The sequence below is a fragment of the Nanorana parkeri genome, unplaced genomic scaffold (genome assembly GCF_000935625.1).
Source record: "Nanorana parkeri isolate BGI_ZX_2015 unplaced genomic scaffold, ASM93562v1 scaffold186, whole genome shotgun sequence".
NCBI classification, from domain to species: domain Eukaryota; kingdom Metazoa; phylum Chordata; class Amphibia; order Anura; family Dicroglossidae; genus Nanorana; species Nanorana parkeri.
In genome coordinates this window covers 1,319,733-1,341,979 of record NW_017306454.1, presented here as the reverse complement: position 1 = coordinate 1,341,979, position 22,247 = coordinate 1,319,733, and the positions used below count along the sequence as shown (strand labels likewise).

General features: G+C 45.4%; 1 protein-coding gene across 1 annotated transcript; it reads left to right on the top strand.

The window, feature by feature from the left end:
* The first annotated feature begins 8,527 nt into the window (after positions 1 to 8,527).
* ATP5O (ATP synthase, H+ transporting, mitochondrial F1 complex, O subunit) lies at positions 8,528 to 18,184 on the top strand. The gene is made up of 7 exons (XM_018555145.1): positions 8,528 to 8,616; positions 9,837 to 9,887; positions 10,445 to 10,555; positions 13,035 to 13,164; positions 15,224 to 15,336; positions 15,510 to 15,596; positions 17,985 to 18,184. Exons 1-7 carry the CDS (start codon positions 8,608 to 8,610, stop codon positions 18,096 to 18,098), a joined length of 615 nt encoding a protein of 204 aa, XP_018410647.1. The 5' UTR covers positions 8,528 to 8,607; the 3' UTR covers positions 18,099 to 18,184.
* The last annotated feature ends 4,063 nt before the right edge of the window (positions 18,185 to 22,247 follow it).

Genomic DNA, 22,247 nt, shown 5'->3' with positions numbered 1-22,247 from the left:
GCAAACCTGAAGTAGTACATTGCTGTGCGTTGCAACAAAGGCACATTGGTTTAGTATGTTGGGGTTTAAAATTAATGGCAGTGAAGCACACCGTGATTGGTTGTGGAAATGTGCATTCAAAGTGCATGGTACTGCATTGCATAGGTGACTAGCAAGACTTGATGAATTTTATGGTTAAAACCGTATTTATTGAAAGATGCCAATATATTATGCTGAAAATTTTAACCAATAATGTATTGGGATGAGACACTGCACATGAAAGGAACATAGTTGTCATAAGTTTTTGGAAACTCCATCAAATAACTATGGGTAAACCATGCTTCACCGGCGATATCAATTCATTCTCTGTAGCGCTCCCCCCCGAGGGAGCCGCTGGATGCCCGGTTCATTTCTAGTCGGTCTAGGGTATGTTCTTCAGCTGCCCACCCATTAGCACTAACCGCCCTTCTGGTGCCCATAAACTGATGTCCACTCCAGTAGTAAAATGCTAAGTAACGATTTATTGAATGTCTTCACTGGGGAGTGAGGGTATAGGAGTTCTAGGTGTCCAGGGGTAGCCAACAAGAGCTCCAGACCTTGTAGATATCAGTGTAGATCCACCTGGGAGGCAGCGGATGGCAACTGATGTAGCAGACTGACAGGATGGATGCAGATCCTCAAGCAGGAAAGACGTTGACGATGCTCCTGAAGTCCACTTAGTTCCAGGGCACTTCCAAGAGCCTGCATTGGTCTTCCTCTTTCAGCATCACAGGCCTCCATGTTGGAGGCTTCAGGGAAACCTTTTCCCTCACACCAGCCCGTGCCCACCCCCAGGCCTAGCCTGGGGGGCAGGCTGAACAGGACCCAGCACTATTCCCTGGCTGTTACTGGCTAGTCTGAGCACATGGCAAATCCCACCAGTATATGTACCCTATCCCAGCACGCATCACTGGCTGAGAGAAGCCCAGTGATTGGCTGCTGTACTGTACATTACACTACAGTGCCTCTCATTGGCTGTCCCACAATATGACAGTCACACTCCACCCAGGGGGGTACAGGCAATGTTAGACACCTGGAATTAACCAGATAATTGCCACTATAATCCAGCCAGGCTGACTACAGCCCTCGCTACCACTAAATGTCTAGTAGTCGCATCACAGAAGGTCATGGGGGCTACATCTCCATGTGGTCAAACATTACAAACCAGGGTCATCCTGAGATCAATTTAAAGTTCTGATGCGCAAAAAGAAAAGTAAAAGAGTAAATAGAAGGGAACTCCTAAAGGAAAGAAAATAAAACGTAGACTATGAAAAGATGATTGGGAGGACTGGAGGCCCGCAAGGGACTACACAACCTCCACAATAAAGCTGCTAGGGGTACAATGCATTATCCACGATAGTTAATCAAAGATATATGATTAAATTACAGTTTGCACCTGAGAGAGTCGGATTAGGAGTAATGAATCCAGACTGCCCATGTAGCATAATACCTATCCTTTCCTCCATCCTCATTATGGCATTGACCCAATGAGATACGGTGGGATGTTTCAGTGCTCTTCCAGAGAGAAGAAATAATTTGAGGTATCTGGTGTCTCTGGAAAAATGTGAGACAGGGTCTCTATACCACTGAGACACAATTCTATAGTTTTTCTCCAGCGTTGTAGCATTATTCTGAGGATTTAGGAGCATTAGAAAGACCACATCCCAATTCCCTGTGCAATGACAACATATCTGGGCAAGTCGACATTCACATGTGAGGAAAGTAATTTATATATGACAAAGTATGTTGAAAAGGTTTAGATTGTACACATAGCTTCTCAAAGTCAATGAGTGGTCTGCCGATTTTTAAACCTGTTATCGTGAAGCGAGCCACTGTAAAAAAAGCCAGGGGTTGGACGGGGGACTGAAACTTCAGTAGCTGGATTGACTAAGTCCCTAGCTATAGGCCATATCAAATGAATATAACCCCCCAGACTAACAGTCCACAAGGCCCACTGTAGCACAAAGTTGTCAAACAGAGGTTTCAATGGGCAGGGAACAGTAGACAGATCGTAGAAAGTGTTATCTGTGTTGTGGATAGTGTGGAGGACAAGAGCCAAGGAAGCGAGCAAAGATCATGGGAGGACACAGTTTGTTCCACTACCACAAAACACTGGTATACTTTGCAAACCAGCCAAGAATCCGCAAAAGGAGAGCGGCCTTATGATATAATTCAAAATTAGGGAAACCAGTTCCACCTAAACACTTAGGTTTACAGCGAGCGATACATAAGGTCCAGTCTCCATATGGCCTGAAATATGTAAGGAACATACTGAGTTAATGGGAATCATTTGAAAAACATGTATGGTAATCAACAATGGAACATGGTAACAAGTCTAAAGATCTGAGAAATTAGCTGGAATTGACGTGCCTCGGTATGAGATACTCTGAGATTGCCAACGAAAAGGGAAAGTTCCTCTGTAGGCAGGAAAAACATGTGGTCTGAGAGAAATATTCAAAGCTTCAGGTTTATGTACATTTATCTTGAAATTACAGAGAGGTTCAAAGCATCCAAAGATTCAGAAAATGAGGGAAGACTGACATGCAGTTGGCAAATATATAAGAGCAGGTTGTTGGCATATAGAGAGAGAGTTTGTTGTACTGATCCTGCCGTATACTGTGAATAGACTCATTTTGCCTGAGGACTTGTGCTAAAAGTTCTATTACAAACACCAAGAGAAGCTGGGAAAGGAGCAGCCCCATCTCGTGCTGCTAGTGATTGAAACAGATTATGATCTTACACCTTTAACCAAGACATGGGCCATAGGTTTTGAATAAAGGGATAAAATGCGCAATCTAAGGGCAGGTCCCAATCCCGTCTGTTCCAGGGAAAGGCGTAAAGTTCCAGTTGACACAATCTAACGCCTTTTCAGCGTGGAAAGACGGTGACCCTGACTTACGAATGTGAGAAATTAGATGCATGGTTTTAGTAGTATTGTCGCCTGCCTTTCGACCAGGAGATCTCCATTAAGTAAGGAAATAGGTCTGTAACTTCTGCATTGGGAATATTTTCCCAGATTAGGAAGTATTATGTATTCAGCCCGTGGGTTCAATGAGAATTGGGAGATTTGGGGTATAGGACCATGGCCAGGTGTGTCCTGGGTTTATTAGTCAATTCATTATAATGTGTACAAGCATGATCCTAAGCAATGGGAGAACGTTGATCCAGAAGGCTCAACAGCTCACATCTAGCATTGGAAAGGTCTACGAGAACGGCAGGGTAGTGGTCACTCATTGTGTATTGCCTTAACTTTGATATGCAGTGTAGTAGGGATTTGAGTTTAGAGGTCCTTTCCTTTTTTGAGCCAAGCTCCGTGTGGTACAACCACCCAGCGCAAGACACATTTTAGTGCTTCCCTTTGAATAAGGGAGTGTGTGGCATCGGGCTGATGGGTGTGAACAAATGTTCATATGAAAGTGGTCATTCAGCCTCCAGGAAAAGGATGTAGGGGATAAACGTAATAGGCCCAAAGTCAGATGTATGCATGGTCAAACCAAATGCAGTGACCAATCTGCGAGGAAAGGGCAGCATCAAGGCATGATTAGGAGATCAGGAAAAAGTCAATTTGACTAAGGGAGTCCTGGGAAAAGCTTAATGGGTATAGTCCTTATCTGGGTGGAGAATATGCCCTATGTCGACCGGACACAGGTTGGTAAGAACCCGCTTAACCTTTAGACAGAGAAGCAAATTAAACTGTTGACTTTACCGGAAGAACAATCAAGTGATGGGACAAGAGCTAAGCTGAAGTCGTCCCGTTCCTCCCCCCAAGATGAGGTCGCGATGGCCAAAACTGTCCAGCTCAGAGGCGAGGGAGGAGATGAACAGTACTTGCAAGTGGTTAGTAAAATATATATATTAGCCAATGTGTATACCATGCCATAATATTTGATCTTACGGAGAATAAATCTCCTGCTGGGGTCAGCCAACTGTTGTAAAGCATCTGGACAGAAGCACTTATGAAAAGCTACTGACACTCCTTTAGGTTTTGAGACTGGGTTTGAACGCTGATACCAGGTAGTATAGTGTTTATTATGTAACCTAGGGATCTTACCTGCCCTGGCATGGGTTTTCTGCAGAAAGAACATCTGTCTTTCATTTGTGAAAGTGATACAGAATTTGGGTTCACTGATGCAGTACATTAACAGAGCTATTGATAAAAGGGTGAAGGGTTTGGAGAAGGCAGGAGAAGGGAACAATCTAGGACAACATAGCTGAACTGGAAAAATTCTTCAATTCAGCTCACTTTCCAGTTCAGCTATGTTGTCCTAGATTGTTCTCTTCTCCTGCCTTCTCCAGACTCTTCATCCTTTTGTAAATAACCCTGTAAAACCTCTGATATTTAGAGAACATATTGATAGTTTATGTGCTTCTATGTAAATAGATTATGGAGAGCTCAGGTGACATGAATTTCCTCCCTTCCGGGCATGCCCATAGAAAGGAAAGAAAAGAGGAAAGACTCTACAAAAAGAGACGAAGGAAGATGCGTTAAACATGGTAAACATCTGCTACCCAGTGGCAGAAATTGAAAGTGCAATGAACAGACATGTGAAAAACATCCTAAACGCTAAAGCACAATGCAATGCAGTAAAAAAGGCTATTCATTGATGTCAGATTCTATGTGTGTAGTAAACACCTGGGGGGGGCTGCTCCTAGGGGATCCCCAAAATGTGCAAGTGGAACGGCAAAAACATGATATGATCTATGAAAAATGTCATAGCAGCAGGGTAACATATGTTTGCCAACTGTCCGGGATTCTCCTGGACAGTCCGGTTTTAGGGCTTGTTCACACGATGTCCGTATTCTGTCTGGACCAGAACCGTGCGCTCCTGCACCGAAAAATGCATCCCAATGTCTCCCTATGTGTTTTATGGGCTACAGTTCTCACCAGCGCAATCCGGTCCGGTCTGAAAAAATACTGCATGTCACATTTTCTCCGGTCCGGAAATGGACTGGAAATGCACAAACGCGTCAAACGCACCGAACTGCAGCTAACATACTTACAGCCCCACTCAAACGCACTGCACGCATAGCACCGCGTCTGCAGATCTGCTCCAGATCTGGACCAGAAAATGGTGTGAACAAGCCCAAGAGTCCTGTGTCCGGGTTTCAGGCCAGCTAACACTCGGACACATGACCCTAAGTGCCGATACCGGCACTTTAAATTTTCTGACAGATGCGCCTGCTGTGGTCTCCAGCAAGCGCTCTTACTGAGATCTTATGTACACATGAAGTTGGATTCACCTGAAATCTGCATCAGGTCCTTGGGCGGCGAACTGTGAGTAAGGCTGCAGATTTTCTATGGTCAGATGGAAAAAGTGCAACAGATTCTTCCATCTACGCTAAACTGTGTGGATGGAGGAATCTCCCGCTGGGCCAAGCTTCAGTATCTTGCTAGTCGGCCCCGCTAGCTCTAAAAACACCTGAACAATGCCGCCATCCAATCAGAATCTGTTGCACTTTTTCCATCTTACCATAGAAAATCTGCAGGTGTATGGCCAGCTCTAGAAATCTGACTTTTAATCACTTCAAAGGTCAGACTTTGTTTAAATTTCTTTAGGATGGCCTTAGAGCTGTTCGGCATACATTGCCTTTTGAAATAACAGATGCAACAATTTAGAGGTTGCATGAAAGGTTTAGGCTAGGTTCACACCAGATGCAGTGCGTTCCAGCTAGGGTTGCCACCTTTTCTTCAAGTGAAACCCGAACACTCTAGAGACGCGCAAGCAATTTTTGGGGAAAATTAGTCGTGGCTTATTCATATCTAAATAGTGCCACCCATTCATATGCAAATATTCCAGGTGAGACTATTTTCAGTGGGGGGCCAGTAGCCCCTATCTTAATTATGGTTGCCCCTGTCTGCCTGACATCTTGTGTCCAGATTTCTGCTGCCATGAAACCCGAACAGAGCATTCAAAACCCGAACTGTCCGGGTGAATCCTGGACAGGTGGCAACCCTAGTTCCAGCCCGATTCTGGCCAGAACGCACTGCATCGCATTGCGGCCGGCTCACTTTTTGGTGGGGCAGGAGGGGGCGTGACGGGCCATTTAAGTGAATGGCACCGTGGCCACGCCCTCCGGCCGCAATGCGATCGGCCGCATGGGATCGCAAGGCACAATGTGTCTGCGGTCCGGGGGGTGGGGGGTGATCAAAATAGTGCTTGCAGCATTTTGATCGGACCGTACCACAGGCACAATGTGCATTGCGATCTCTTGCTGCCAGAGGGCGTGGCTACAGTGCTATTCACTTCAATTGGCCACCACGCCTCCTTCTGCCCCACCAAAAAGTGAGCCGGCTGCAATGCAGTGCGTTCTGGCCAGAATCGGGCCGGAACGCACTGCATCTGGTGTGAACGAGGCTGTAGTGCTGTATAACACTTTTTTTTAAGAATTGCATTATCTCTACATCAGGCCAAAAGGAGAAACAGTTGTGGAGAAGATGGACAGGGGCATTCAGTTCTTGGATTCTCAGGAAAACCCCTGCTAACAATTCATTTATGTACAGCTCAGGTGCGTGATTATTTTAAATTCAGGGAGGGAGGGTGGGACAACCTGCTTCCTTCGTCGATTTCCAGAAAGAGGACGTCCCTCAGCCCTCGCAGTTCCTTCCCATGCGGCTCCTCCCGAACACCTGACTCCCACGTCCAATCAGCTATTCCCATTTTATTTTAACTCTTTCTCCCGGGACTATTCCTCCCCCCCAGTCATGTAGCCCCTCCGTCAGTCTCTGGGTATGTATTGAAATAAAATAATAATAATAAAGACCAGAAAAGTAATGCAGATGGGGAAATGGTTGGGGGTCAGTGGAACAAAACCTCTTGCATTGCTGGTCAGTGTATTCAGGCGGGATATCAATCCACCACTGTTCACGTCTCAAGGAACTCCCTCTGGAGGAACAGTGCACTGCTAGAGCTCATGTAGAAGTTGGATGAAAGTTCAGGGTAACACTGTTGGTAGTTAAAGTGCATCTGAACCCAAGAACAAAAAAATTTCAAACGTTCAGCTTACCAATCCTTAGATGCGGCGGCTGCATTGGTTTTCTTTTTTCTCTTTCTTATTTTCACCTGGTGATCCTGCCAGTAACACACTTCCTGCCCTAGGGTGACAACGCTCACTCATTGTGCTATATCTATGGAGGAGCAGCATTGTCACCCTGGGACAAGAAAGGTTTTAGAACTACCGAACAAGGTCTTCCTCTGCCGCCAGCCAGTAAGTGCGGAGCACAATGTGCACGAATCACGTATGCTTCTTATTTACAAACTTTGCAGGCGTATTGTTCACAGTTCCGGCATTGGCAAATGCATCAAAATTCGGGTATTATCGTGTCACTTCCGGTGAACTCCTAAGTGTGCTCATCTCCCTAACACGGGGGAGGTGTTCTGTAGTCCTCAGAGAAAACTGGTAAGAGTGCAGCACAGGAGCAGAAGATTTCTGGCAGGGTCAAATGGTATTTCTATTTTTTTGCATTTATTTAGAACAGTGGTTCTCAACCTTTCTAGGGCCGGGACCCCTTGGTAACATTTGCCAAGTTGTGGTGACCCCCAACGGTAAAATTTGGGGTTGATGCGGCTGCTGCAGCAACATCTGGCGGCGTGGCGGGAGAACTGATACTGCTGCGTTAGGAGAGGGCTGAGAAGGACTCTCACCTAGCACAGCAGAAATCACACAGCGACCCACAGGTTGAGACCCACTGCTGTGTCAGCTTTTATTATTAATAATAATGATGATAATCACTAGATGGGGACCTGATGGAGAACTGCAGGTCCCCCTCTGCTGATTGACAGCAGCAGTGGGTGGGTGCAATAGCTAGTTTGCTATTGCAAAGTGAAATAGCCAATAGGAATCTAGCTATGCATTCCAAGCAGAGCACTTTACGGGAGAAAGTGTTTCTCTCGCGGGCTGCCGGGAGCCGCTATCTAATAGCGGGAGACTCCCGGCGACCCCTGACAAATTGTCATTCGACCCCCGAAGGTGTCCCGACCCACAGGTTGAGAACCGCTGATCTAGAAGATATAACAAAACACATCTAATGGTATATTTAACAGGCCAGATGGATACAATGAAGGGAAGTTATCAAAACTGGAGCAGACAGAATCTGGTGTAGTTGACGCCAGACGCTGATTGGTTGCCATGAGCAGATTCTGTCTGCTCCAGGTTTGGTAACCCCCCCCCATTGTGTATAGTGATCCATACATCAGACCTATAGGGGGACCAGCTGAGGATGACAGAGCTGACCCTAAATGGGGGACACTTGGGGAACACTTTCTCTATTCAATGTCCCTATTTTACAACATGAGACCTGTGCCTCATATAACACACCATTACATGGTGTTTAATCATCCATCTAACGTGTACGTATGAAAAAGACACATTAGAATTTGTTTTTAATGTGAACAGTACACTCATTAATTACACAGCAATTCCTACACAGTCGCTCATGCGCAGTGAGCAGCTCTATTCTCCACACTACATTCCCCGGCATGCATTGCGGATTTGAGCACCCCGTCGAGCGTGCTTACGTTGACAGGCGAACGACGTGACCTATCCTGTGGGAGGTGCCGGTGTGACCTAGAGCAGCGGCCGGAGGAGAAGATGGCAGCAGCAGGCAGGATCTCCTTGAGTGTGAGAGCGCGAGAATGAGGCCTGGGGGTTGGTGTGGAAGATGTTGGGGTGTCCTGTGTTGTTACCGGCCCTTCTCTACGCCCTGTCTCGGTTGTGTTCCCGCTGTCACATGTGCTCTGCATGGACAGAACGTCCTCTGGCTGTATGAAAGGTCGGAGGCTCCTCCACACCAGGGGGTTGTGTCATTACCTCTAGGGTAACAAGATGAGACGAGCTGGGCTTGTTACCCATAGCAACCTGGTGTCCTTTATTTAAAACCTGATGGGTTGCTATTGGAAACCTCTATATATATATATTTTTTGTTTTGTTTCAGTATTAGGCCCCATTCACACACGAATCGGCCTGCACGTACAGCTCCGTGCTGCGTCCGGGGCCGTACCAAGCAGCTGCCGGGAAGGACAGGTGCTGCGTGTGATTAGTACGCAGCCCCCGTCCTTCTCTATGGGGCTACACCGCCCTACGCTCACCTCAATTGCAGGTCCGTAGGGGTGCAGGTGAGCGTAGTCATACGACGCCTAAATGGATCCTGTATGCGTCCCGGCCAGAAAACCCGCACCCCTACGGGGGTGTAGCTGTAGCTCGCTATATAATGAGCTTTTCACGGGAGGATGCTAGTATATGACCCTAAAGAGAACTATGGGGAAAAACACTTACCCCTTAGTTCTCTTTTAATGAGTCCAAAGACTAGAATTGCGCTCGTGGTATAGTGGTTTGATCAGGACTATGAGCAGGAATAAACCCCTCCGATGGAATGCTGGGTCACTGAAAATTAGGGATGCGCCGAAAAAAAAAAATTTGTCCGAAAATGGTACTATGGGCAAAATTTCGATGGTACCAAAGAAACCGGCCAAAAATGTAGTTCATCCCCAGCTTCTCCTCCCCAATGGGTGCTTGCGGCAAGCTTTGGTCTGTGTCCCCGCTGCTCTCCCCTGCCTGTGTTTGGTAGAGGCAGCGGAGATCAGAGGGGACTAAAAAAAACATTCTCGTGCTTTGGCCTGACCAATTTATAAATTTCGGGTGTGTGTGTGTAAACTTTTATTTTATAGAATTTTGTGAGCAAATGTAAAATGTACCTTTTTATTGTATAGCTACACATCGGGCATGGGCCAGCTTGTTAGGATACATGATGCTTTCGTCTTTTTTTAGCAATGAAGAATTACTCTTTCAGTTGTATAACTATCAGAATTATTATTTTTTAGGTGCGTTCCTTCAGCACTAGTGTGTCCAGACCAGTCTCCAAGCTGGTTAGGGTAAGTTTCACTATATCCCATATGCCATGCTGTGATTGATCGCCTGTTGTCATTGTTGCATACTGCTCTGTAAGGTAACACATTTCTCAGTAAATAGTTATTGGGGGGAGGGGAGTTGAACTTATTATGCAAGTTTTTTTGTTAGCATTAGAGACCCGGTTTTCAGACCATTCATTTTTACGCAGCTCTTTCCGTAAGATCTATATGTGCATTTGATTCATGTTCTTTACATATAAAAGTTTCCCTCGTGTAGACCTCCAAAAGCTCTGAGATTTCTGCTGGGTGCCCCATCTTGGATGTGATGTCAGCAGACACTCTATAGTTTTGCTCTTCCCTCATCATGCAGCTACATAAAAGGTTATGCAGGGAGGAGAGAGGCAGAGGAGCTGCATTTTTGAACGGGAACATATAATAAAAATAAAATAGGTGTTAACCCAATTTGGCTGCATTAGTGGAAATACACTAAAAGATAAAAAAAAAAACACATACCATTATAAATTCATTTTTAATCTGTAATTGATTCGACTGACTTTGTTTTTATTTGTCGTTCCTTGTAGCCCCCAGTCCAGGTATTTGGCCTGGAAGGTCGCTATGCCAACGCTCTCTACTCTGCTGCCTTCAAAGAGAAGAAACTGGATCAGGTGGAAAAGGAACTGACCAGAATATTGGTAAGCAGAATGTTATTATAGCCATTGATCTTCATTGTGTATATCTGAAATAATAAAATAAACCTCACTCAAAACTAGCTGTATTAGCCCTGTAATGGGTGGGGGTGGGGGGTTACCCTTCCCAGGGGGCGGCTTTCATGTTTTTGGGCACCTGACGTTTGTGCAATTCTTTCTAACATACGATAAAACGGGACAATAGATTTCACAAATGAAATGTCTTTCAGGTAGTAAAGAGGGAGCTAGATACAAAGATGACATTTTACAAAAGCCAGTTATGCTGTGAGCTTGATGAGTGACTATTTGAGATCACATGACCAGTAAACACACAGGCTTCAGGCCTTGTTTATAGGAGCAGAGCTGTCCTATGGCATCCTATGAACAGGCCTCAGATTTGGAATACCATGCCGGAAAAGCAATGTTAATCCGTGTTTGTCTGTAATTATATCTCACCATATTTGCAGGCATTGCCCGTTGTTTCCTGTCCCAGTGACACCTATAATAGGGACTGCAAATGAGGGCATATCTGGGGACACGGGCAGCAGTATAAATTTGATTGACATTCAAACCCTTCCCAGCTCTGTAGAAGTATACATATGTGTCCCCTTTGGAAAAATGGCCCCACATTTTATTTGTATTGGTGACCTGACAGGAAGCAAAGAGAAACCTTTTCTAACCGGTCATTATTAATATACAGATTCTTATCATCCCCACACTCTCAAAAAAAAAGTCTCTGACTGGAGTTCCCTTTCCATCTTATTACCGGCGCACATCTCGTATTTGTATAACTTTCCTATACTGTTCTCCACCCTCTGTGATCTGTGCTGTCATAAGAAAGTGCCATTTTCCTGTCGCTACATCGGCGCATCCTTGCTTTCTCCCATTCCCCCATCCCCACCCCTGCTGGGTGCTGCTCTGTGTCGCAGCGGGGAGGAGAGAAACTGACAGCAGAGCGCTGCAGGAGGAGAGCGCGGTGAGCGGCCGGCGTCTCTCCTCCCACATCGCTCAGCATATATATATATATATATATATATGCTGAGCGATGTGGGAGGAGAGACGCCGGCCTGACTTTTTTTCGGTTTCGGCCTGACTTTTTATTTTTTTTTTTTATTTCGGTTTTAAGCAATTCGCGAATTCCCAATCTCATTCTATAATCCTGGAGTAAAACTCTATTAGTCTGTTATTACTCATGGCATTAAGGTGTGTACATGCAATACAAAGATTTATCCTTTGTGATATAGAATGTCTCTTGTATTTAACTTTAATGGGGAAATAAATGGGTGTGAGGGAGGGAACAAGTCTGAGAAGGCTGTTACACGTTGCTAGGAAGAGAGGGAGGAGAAACACTTGAGTGACAATAGTCGACAAATCCGATGGAGTATTCTCTGCGGTTTGCCGGGCATTGATCCAGGCGGCAGGGAGGCCAATGGAGCCTGTGTCTCGGCCAATCCAGCTGCTGATAGCCAGAGGACTGGGGCTTGGGTGTTGCTCCCAGGGAGCCGGAAGTCCAAATAGATGCAATACAGACAGTCCCCGAGTTACATACATCCGATTCCTACTTACAAATGAAGGCTATTACTGTACAGCAGGGGTAGTTGTAATGCTACCGTGCTCGTGCCGACGAGGAGTGCCCGCCTTTTTGCGTCTGGTTTGTAGTACTGTACGTACGTTACATGAAGTTGGTTCTTGTTGGACGTGCAGACGAGGGGTCCCCACCTCTTCTTCCGGGTCACTGTGAGGTTTTTACTGCAGTCTGTATCCTCATTAGAAAGATTTAATCTCACTTCCTGTCCTTGAAACAACAGGAAGTGAAAGGCAATCTACACCTAGAAGCGAAAATCACTCGTGTAAGAGTTATCATGGGAAAAAAAAGATGTCTCCACTGAAGCTTTATCATTAATCCTTGGTTCCACGACAACCCAAAATTTTCACAATCCAGTTGTCACAGGGACAGAACGTGAGGTGAAATCTTCTGAACAGGGGCACACACAGCAAAACAAACTTTGCAGGGGGTTAACCCTTCCCTGTGCTATCCAAAACTAAAAAATGTTTTGGCTGGAGTTACACCTAAAAAATGTACCTGTTCCAACTTGCATACAAATTTAACTTAAGAACAAACCTACAGTCCCTGTCTTGTCCCTCTCTTGTTCGTAACCTGGGGACTGCCTGTAGTCTCTCCCATTTTTGTTAGTCAACGAAAATTGCAATGTATTTTCGTCATAGTTTTAGCCCTATTTGGTTTTCGTTTAGTTTTCATCGCTGAAAACATGCGCCTGATAACTTTAGCAAAATGTTTAGTCTATGAAATTAACACTGGCGGGTAGCCGTTCTACTTTATATCCAAAGTCCTGGCGCTAGTTACTCAAATCAAATAACTGATCAAAAGGTCTACCGCTAACAGTGTGCTGAACAGGCGAATTACCAATTGTATTGTGTATCTGTGTAACAATTTGCATGTGTTTTTTATTTTTTTATCTTTTAGACACTTATTAAGGACCCCAAACTGTCCATCGTCATTACTAACCCTCATGTGAAGCGCTCAATGAAACAGAAGACCATTACCGATCTCTTCACAAAGGAGAAGTTTTCCCCTATTACCACCAACTTTGTCAGTAAGTCCAGCCTGAGGTCTCCGTTCTGTGCGCACATTACGCTAGATGCATAAATGTTGTATGCCAGACCTCTTCCCAATCCTCACTATCCAGATACAGAAAATTAGTGGTCCATTTGGCTTGTAGACGGGTAAGATTTACAGTAGATGGTCTGGAGTAGATGATAGAAGCCGAAGACTGCTTTCAGGGAATATTGCTCCCTGGCAAGACATTCAATAGCTAACAGTCTGAATAACCCGTCTAGGGAACTGAGAACAGAAGGCATGGGAAGGTTCTACATATCGGACATAATGGGAGCAAGGAATCAAATACTTTGTGATAACAGGTTGATGCCCTTAGAGATGTTAACTCCAAAGTATATCCGGGAGCAATTTAATTTTATGCTTCACCCAGTAGTGAGGATCTGGCACAGTATGAAAGTGTGGCAAGTTCTCAGAATATTTGCATTAGTTTCCTCCTTCGATTAAGGCCTTGTTCACACCAAGTGCGTTCCAGGAGCAGAGCAGTTACAGACCGGAGCCAAACTGCATCCAATGTATTCCTATGGTATTTTTAGCTCCAGTTCACATTGCAGCGTTCCGTTCCAGAGCAGGTAAAAAAAAACTGCAGCAAACCCTATTTTACCTGCTCTGGAACGCATGCAAACGCACTGAAAGCCCATTTAAACTAAATAAAAAAAAATATATATATATATTAACCAAAAATGGCCCAGAACGCGGCACAACCCACTGCATGCTGATTGGTTGCAGCGCAAATCTGCTCCAGTTTTGATAAATTCCCCCCATTTATGTTTTTCAAATTTGAATAGACTGTCTGTGCGATTTACTTGAACAGCTGCCATTGTAATGTATAGCACCTCCTGTCCGCAGCAGATCGCATGAGTCTCGTGGAGGTATTTGTGAGACTCATGCGATTTGGTCCTATTGTCAGATGTGAACGGGGCCTTATAGCAGGTGGTGCTATTGGGTAAAAATTAAAAAAAAATTAAAAGTACTGCTCTGGGTTGGAGATGGAAGAAATTCCTCTTCATTTAAAGTGACATTAAAGTCAAAAATGTTTTTCCCTCCCCCAATGTTAGTGTCAGCACTTAACTTAAATGATGTTTCTTCATCCGATCTTCTTTCTTGTCCTTTTCATGTGTCCCTCCAGCGCTACTGCGGGTCTCTGATCCAGCGCTGACTCCTCTGTCCTTGCTGGCACTTCCTGTCCCACGGTGTCTGCATGCGGGTGCACGCCGTCCATAGACTTACCTTGTGTCTCTCCTCACGTCCCAGCCGAAAATGTGATCTGCGCATGCGCCCGCCCCAAGATGCTTCGCGGCCGCCTGAGATTTTTCACATTTTCGGACGGGAAGACACAGGTAAGTATCAACCCTTTTCAAAGCGTTTTTTTTTTTTTTTACACTTTTTTCATATCTCTACTGCTTGCTAGCAGTGGAGATATATGCAAAAACAGCCGAGGCTTTAAGTATACTTTAAGCGTATCGAAACCCAAGAAACGGCTTAACAGTTCTTCGATGCGGTGGCTGCATTGTGGTTTGTGTTTTTTCAGTTGTCCTAAAGTGTGTTAACGCTCACTCACTGTACTGTATCTGTGGGATTGCACTGGGACAGGACTTCAGAAACCTCATCTCTTTTCTCCATAACATAGGGTGAGGTGTTCTTTCGCTCTGGAGAGAGCTGAGAACAATGTAATGGATCAGCACAGGAAGTTATCAGCTGATAAAGATTTTGGCAGCATTCACTCATGTCTTGCATGTATTGAACAGATCTATCAGAATGCTCTCAATGGTTTGACATACTGAAAAGAAGCAGATATGAGTTAATTGTTCGGGTTTACATATCCTTTGTTTGGAGAAGTGACAGATATATACAATAGATATCAACTAGATGAGGTTGTTGAATTGTGCAGCACCGTTCAACGTCTGCATTGTAGAACTGGTTTCCACTGTGTATATAATGCATGTAGTTATACCATAGCGGGGGATCTTCCCATCTCTTGTAGCATACTAATGACAGCACTTCTGTGTCTCATGAACTTTATTTGTTTGCTGTTGTAGATTTGCTGGCTGAGAACGGTCGTCTAAGTAAAACTACTAGTGTGATTAGTTCCTTTGCCAAGATCATGAGCGCACATCGAGGAGAGGTGCCCTGCTCCATCACTACTGCTTCAGTAAGTCCCATTGCCTGCCGTGTCTGTTACTCTATAAAAATAGAAATTTTTGGATTAAGGCAGAAAGCCATGATGGAAATTCTACTTCCACTTCTCATGGAGAGCTGTGTACCCATGTAATATTTGAGTCAGTGCTATGTTTGGTAACCAACAAGACCTTTTTTTCTTTTCAGCCTTTGGATGAAGCAACTTTGACAGAATTGAAGTCTGCTCTGAATGGCTTTCTTGCCAAAGGAGAATCTTTGAAATTGGAGACCAAGGTAGGAGTCTATTTCTATGTAGTGATCACATGATCGTGATAAAGGTGTGGTATGACTTTCCAGGCAATGTACAGTACTTCATCTGAGTAACGCCTACATCTATAACTAACCCTGTCAGCAGATACTACGTGATGCATGGAATATTTTTCTCAAAATTCCGCTACAGGGTAATCTAAGACCCCCGAAAACCCCCGGGTGCATCTTCTGGCTTTGTAGAAAAGTCTACACTGACCATAGTCCAGGATGCTTCTGAGTAGGTTGCAGAGGCCTCACATTGCAGTTTTTGTCCAATTAATGTCATGGAGAATTGTCTGACAAGGTTAGTTTGATTGGCCGCACTATTGACAGATGTGCTTTAAATAAACCTGTCATGAGAGAAAGATAGAGGTTGCCATTGCTGACTTCCTTTTGAAATTGCTATTTAGAGACACTTTAACTTCGCCCATTCGTGACATAATGACAGTGCCTTCTGATCACCAGCAAGGTATGCGTGCTGATTTGCGCTCCTCCGGAACCGCCACTCCTTTGTCACAACAGAGCGGGGCTTCTGGGTATTGGGGAGCATGTGTCATTCCCCCATATGATAGCGCTTGGGTCTGAGCGGCCGATCCCCCAGACTCAAAGACTCTTGATGTGTGCCAGGGTAATGATGTCATCAACCTATATGGGTAAAGTGAACGTCTTTATGGCCTGTTAGGCCCCCGTTCACACCTGGGCGTTTTGTAGCGCGTTTGTACGCTCTGCAAAACGCTCACCGAAATCCCATTGTTTCCTATGGGTATGGTTCACACCTGGGCGTATTTCAGGCCGTATGAACACGCTACAAAACATCCTACGCCCCAAGGAAGTACAGGAGCTTCTTTGGGGCCTTTTTGTCGTGCGGTTCCATTGGGATAAAGCCAAGTAGCCCTCGGAAACGCGTGTTTGTCGCGCGTTTTTTTTACCGCAAATCGCGGTAAAAACGTGCGACAAACACGCATATTCGATACGCCTAGGTGTGAACGGGGCCTTATGCACCCTAATAGGTTGTATGTCCTTTTGAGTTGCTGACCTCGACCAAAGTTTGCGGATTACCAAAGTCACAGGCTAGTCTGAAGTTCTTTTCTGCATACTTGTTCTAGGAAAGTGATCTGAACTTTTAACACATGAGAGCATTACAGCCAGGCAGCTGGAGGAGCTTCAGAAGGAGGAAGTCACCAATGGAGGATCTATGTGTCTTTCCTGACAGCTGTGCTATAACGAAGATGTAAAATATGAACTGTTCAGCTGAAGTGGTATTGTGCACCAGAAAAGTCTTGGGTTTGTTGTGCACTTTGTTAGGATTACTGCTCCCTGAGCTACATGTTGTGCACCATTGGGTGGTTGTAACCTGTAAAATATGAGCGTATTTGGAAAAGAGGTAAAAATGGGTGCAATGTGTTTGTCAGGAAGTCAGTCCACCTGCCTGAAAGACTATTGGGCGTTATCTGCTAGGAGCTTTATCTAAAAAGCTTTTCAACAGAAACTAAGGGTTAGTTCACACCATAATCAGTGCGTTCCGGTCCGATTCTGGCCGGAACGCATTGCCTCGCATTGCGGCCGGCTCTTTTTTTTTTGCCAGGCAGGAGGGGGCGTGGCAGGCCATTGAAGTGAATGGCACCGTAGCCACGCCCTCCGGCCGCAGTGCGGTCACCCGCACAGGATCTCAAAGGCACAGTCCGGTGTGATCAAAATAGTATTTGCAGCATTTTGATCGCACCGGACCGCACTGCAGCCACAATGTGCCTTGCGATCCGATTGCGGCCGGAGGGCGGAGCTACGGTGCCATTCACTTCAATAGCCCGCCACGCCCCCTCCTGCCTGGGGAAAAAAGTGAGCCGCCCGCAATGCGAGGCAGTGCATTCCGGCCAGAATCTGACCAGAGCGCACTGCATATGGTGTGAACGAGGCCTGAGTCTCCAAATATTGACTGTTAGAAATGTTTTCTTTTTATACAAATTATGTTTTCAGGAGAATCTGTCATCTGCACGTTGATTTCCCTTAATATTTGCCTATACATCAGTTGATGAAGCCAGCGAATTGTGATCCTTTTGATTCTCTGGAGATTGGTCAAGACTATATGTGTAAATATTCAGGTGAATCAAGATTTCTGCTGTTCTGATTGTTCTGATCAGTGCTCATCACAATCTGAGTCATGTTGTCACTATTCATTGCGTATGCACACTGGATGAAAACATTGTTTGCTGGTTTGACCAGTCCTAATGGAATGGTCAGAAACCCAGATGTTTGACTCCCTCAGCTGATATGATTATTAAGCCACCTAAATGAGTGCGGTCAGTATTGGGCCATAGAACCTTCAGTGGGCATATTGATGTGAAAGTTCTGAATATCGGTTTCCTTTTTCTGCAGATGGACCCCACTATCCTGGGTGGAATGCTTGTCGGCATTGGAGACAAATACATTGACATGTCTACCAGAACCAAGATCCAGAAACTGACCAAGATCATGAAAGACACTGTCTGAGCAATACGCTTCTCTGAATATATTATATTGATCACCAGTTGCTGAATAAATCCTTTTATTGAGTGCTGTGGAAACACACCTCCCTTCACATGGTCTTTATTACTGGTATCAGTGTTGTCTTCCTACGGGGGATTGGGTTTATTTTATGATGTACTTACACTGGTTGAAATTGTGTAGTAAATGGGTTCACAGACAGGGTCTTTTTTTGTTTCCAATAAAGTTTTATTCAAGAAAAAAAGTTTTTGTACAATAGTTAACAAAAGTTCTGATCAGCGAGGTTACAGGAGCTGATCGAAAGCAGTGACAATAAACAAACCCAAAACATATTGTTGACATTTGTAGGGTAAGCATCAACACTACGTCTTATGATGTCGGTATATTAGGACAATTACATACATCAAACATGTAGGCAAGAAAATGAAACGGAACCAGGATAAAGAGGCAGAGCGCTTCAAATTCCTGATAAGGTGGAATCAGTGCATGAATTAGGAGGAGTCGGCTCTCGCTTTTCTTAAGAAACGAGGGCCTTCGGTTATTGCTTTCCTGTGGGGGAACCGAAGGATCGCCGCTGTTCGGCCCTTCCACGTGGGACCCATGACGCCCTAGCCTCTAAGGTGAGCAAGTAATTGGGGATAACTAATGATCAGATAATAAATGTTACCCACATATCTGTGGGATTTCTTGCCCCAAAAGGATAGAAATAAGAACAAGGGAGTATAAGGGTGTGTAACGAGGGATATATGGGGGATGGGTTTGGGTGGGACTAGGTGGCTCCATTTTGGGTGTCCCCTACACCCCTCATTGCTTATATGGGTGTCTGATGTAGTCTAAGGGCTTGTTCACACCATTTTCTGGTGCAGATCTGCAGACGCGGTGCTATGCCTGCAGAGCGTTTTTAGCGCGTACCAGTTCCTTTTTTTTTTTGTGTGGGGCTGTTAACTGCAGGGCGGCGCGTTTTTTGATGCGTTCGTGCGCGTTCCGGACCCTATAAAATGTGACCTGCAGTATTTTTTCTGTCCGGAACGGACTGCGCTGGTGAGAACTGGAGCCCATAAAACACATAGGGGTACATTGGGATGCCTTTTTAGTGCAGGAGTGACCTGTTCTGGTCCGGACATCGTGTGAACAAGCCCGAAGGGTCACATCAATGGGAGGGATCTGAACTTAAGTCTCTTCCTCGCCAGTTGGAGACTGAGGTTGTGCCATGAAATCGCTCCAGCAAGACCAGAGGTTGACAAATTTGTCCACAGACAGGTTCTAACAGAAATGTTACCTGTCCCTTACTTCCCCCAGGAAAAAAAAACAACCCACTAGCGCTTTACTTTAAGTAATCCTTCAGAGAAACTAAAATAATAGCCATGTTTAGCAATAACACAAGACGTGGCTGTGTATTCTTGTCTGTCTTTGCAATCTGAAGAACAGATCATATTGATAAATGGGTTTGCCAACCTTGTGTGCCTTCAAGTGAAGCTGGCACCCCACCCCCCACTAATCACCATATTGGTATTAAAGTGACCACCTTAGCATAAGCTTAAGAAGCAGAAAAGCACACCTTAAAACTACCTTTTCAGGTGTGTGTGATGTATATCATCAGGAGCACACATTGTGTTACTGATCCTAGAAGAGCTTTTAGGCCACAGCTAGTTACTGACCCTGGAAGAGCTCCGAGGAAGTAGGTGGTTGTTGATTCTGGTAGAGCTCCGAGGACGCAGGTGGCTGTTGATCCTAGAAGAGCTTTTAGGCCACAGCTAGTTACTGACCCTGGAAGAGCTCAGAGGAAGCAGGTGGCGGTTGATCCTGGAAGAGCTCCGAGGACGCAGGTGGTTGATCCTGGAAGAGCTCCGAGGACGCAGGTGGTTGTTGATCCTGGAAGAGCCCTGAGGACGCAGGTGGTTGTTGATCCTAAAAGAGTTCCGAGGACGCGGTTGGTTGTTGATCCTCGAAGAGCGAGGACGCAGGTGGTTGTTGATCCTCGAAGAGCGAGGATGCAGGTGGTTGTTGATCCTCGGAGAGCGAGAACGCAGGTGGTTGTTGATCCTAGAAGAGTGAGGACGCAGGTGGTTGTTGATCCTGGAATTAATTTTTTTTACACTTAACTTTATTGCTATCACATAGGGGACTAAGTGATAGCCAGTTTACATAACAGGTCATCTTTATGGAGACATCAGGGGTCTCTAAGACCCCTAATGTCACATAGGGACCCCCAGATACGCTTATGAAGCAGAGATGAACACACCTCAGAGGTAGGCAATCACGGCCCTCCAGCAGTGGTGAAACTACAAATCCCATAAGGCTCCCAAAGAGGCATGAGGGGATATGTAGTGTTACCATGGCTAGAGGGCTGAGGTTGCCTACACGCTCCCTGCTGAGGCAGGACAGTGTCCAGGCCTGAATCCAGTTGTGTGTTCCTAGTCCAAAGAGATATAGCTGGGGGGGGGATAAAATGTACAGAGGTTTTGTTGCATCGTTTTGGGGTGGGTGGGGGTGTGGCGGTGCATTGAAGTCAATGGCACTGCAGCCAGTGCATGCAGCATTTTTTCTGATTGCATCGGACTGGAACGCAGGCATTGATGCAGGCATCCCAACCTGGAAGAATTCATTTCAGGGAGGTGCCCTTCTCATTTCAGAGAGGTGCCCACCCCCCCTACCATATGCGGTTGGGTGAGAAGGCACCTCCCTAAAATGATGGCAGATAGCAGAGAAGCTAATGCTTCCCTTGCTATCTTATGCGGTTTTTTTTGTTGTATTATAACAGCTCCTGCTGTCAGAGTAAAAAAACAACAGACAGCATGGAAATGAATAGCTAGGCTGCTATTGGCTATTTCAATTTGCAATAGCCAATAGCAGGCTGGCTATTGCACCCGCTCACTGCTGCTGTGAATCAGCAGAGGAGGACCTGATGGATAACTTCAAGTCCACCTCTGCTGATTGAAAGCAGCAGAGGGCGGGTGCAATAGCCAGCCTGCTATTGGCTATTGCAAATTGAAATAGCCAATAGCAGCCTAGCTATTCATTTCCATGCGGTCTGTTTTTGTTTTTTTAACTCTGATGGCGGCCCCAATGTGAGAATTAAAATAAAAGCCAGATAGCAGGGAAAGGTTTACTCTGCTAGACAGAGCAGAGTAAACCTTTCCGGGATAAAATGTTTCCCTCCTGGGCGTCCGGGAGCCGCTATCTTATAGCGGGAGACTCGCAGAATGTCCGGGAGAGTTGAGATGTCTGTTGATGTGCCATTTGTTCTGGTGCGGCCGGGGCGTGGATATGCAGTACCATTGACTTCAATGCACCACCAAGCCCCCTCCCACCCCAGAACACAGTGAGCTAATCGGGATGCTATGCAGTGCGTTCGGGCCCCAAATCGTGTCGGAATGCACTGGGGCTGGTGTGAGGTAGCGAGCAGAATAGCCGAGCCGAGTGCCGCTTGGCGGCACTCGGCTATTCACTCACTGCTGTCCGACCCCTATGAGAATAGGGGAGAACAGCAACAAGTGAACTGCTGGAGGTTCGGCTCAGGCGATCCAGATGTTGGAACGGTTTCTGCACTTCGCCTCAGCACTGCGCTGTGCTGCTTTAGCCGATGTACAGCTGCAATCAGCCGTACAGAGCCAAAGTGAATAGCCGAATGCCTTTCGGCTCAGTTCCCTTCGGCTCGGTTCTTCACTGGGCTGCCTTTGGCAGCTCAGTAAATAACCCCCATAATGTTTTGGGGGTGTAAAGTCATTTTCAGGCCTAAAATGATTAGAACGTGTGCAAAAAATGCTTTGGCAGGGAAAGGGTTAAAGGGTAGCCTATAAACAATTTGGGGTACCATGTTTTTTTGCACGGGCGCACGCTGTTTGTTTTTTTTAGCTTGGCATATTGGGTATATATTTACTTGGCACAGACAGCCTCCTCTCATATTTAACAAAAAAATTATAATTTGGTATTATATTGTGTTTTGGGACAAAACCAGAAAGTAAATCTCTTTAGCAGGGACATATCTAAAAAAAACTGACAGGCGTTCTTATCCTTCTGCAATCTATCGAAAATGAAAAAAGCATTTCAGTGTTACGACATTTTTTTTCTTTATTAAATATAATTATGTAATTTTTTTAAATTTAAATACGTAAATGAAAAAAAACCCCTTCGTATTGTTGCCATGGAGACACT

Excerpts from the sequence above, each read along its gene's own strand:
- ATP5O (XM_018555145.1), top strand. Across the intron at positions 10,556-13,034 it reads AGGAACTGACCAGAATATTG|ACACTTATTAAGGACCCCAA; the intron begins GTAAGCAGAATG and ends TTTATCTTTTAG. Across the intron at positions 15,597-17,984 it reads CTTTGAAATTGGAGACCAAG|ATGGACCCCACTATCCTGGG; the intron begins GTAGGAGTCTAT and ends CTTTTTCTGCAG.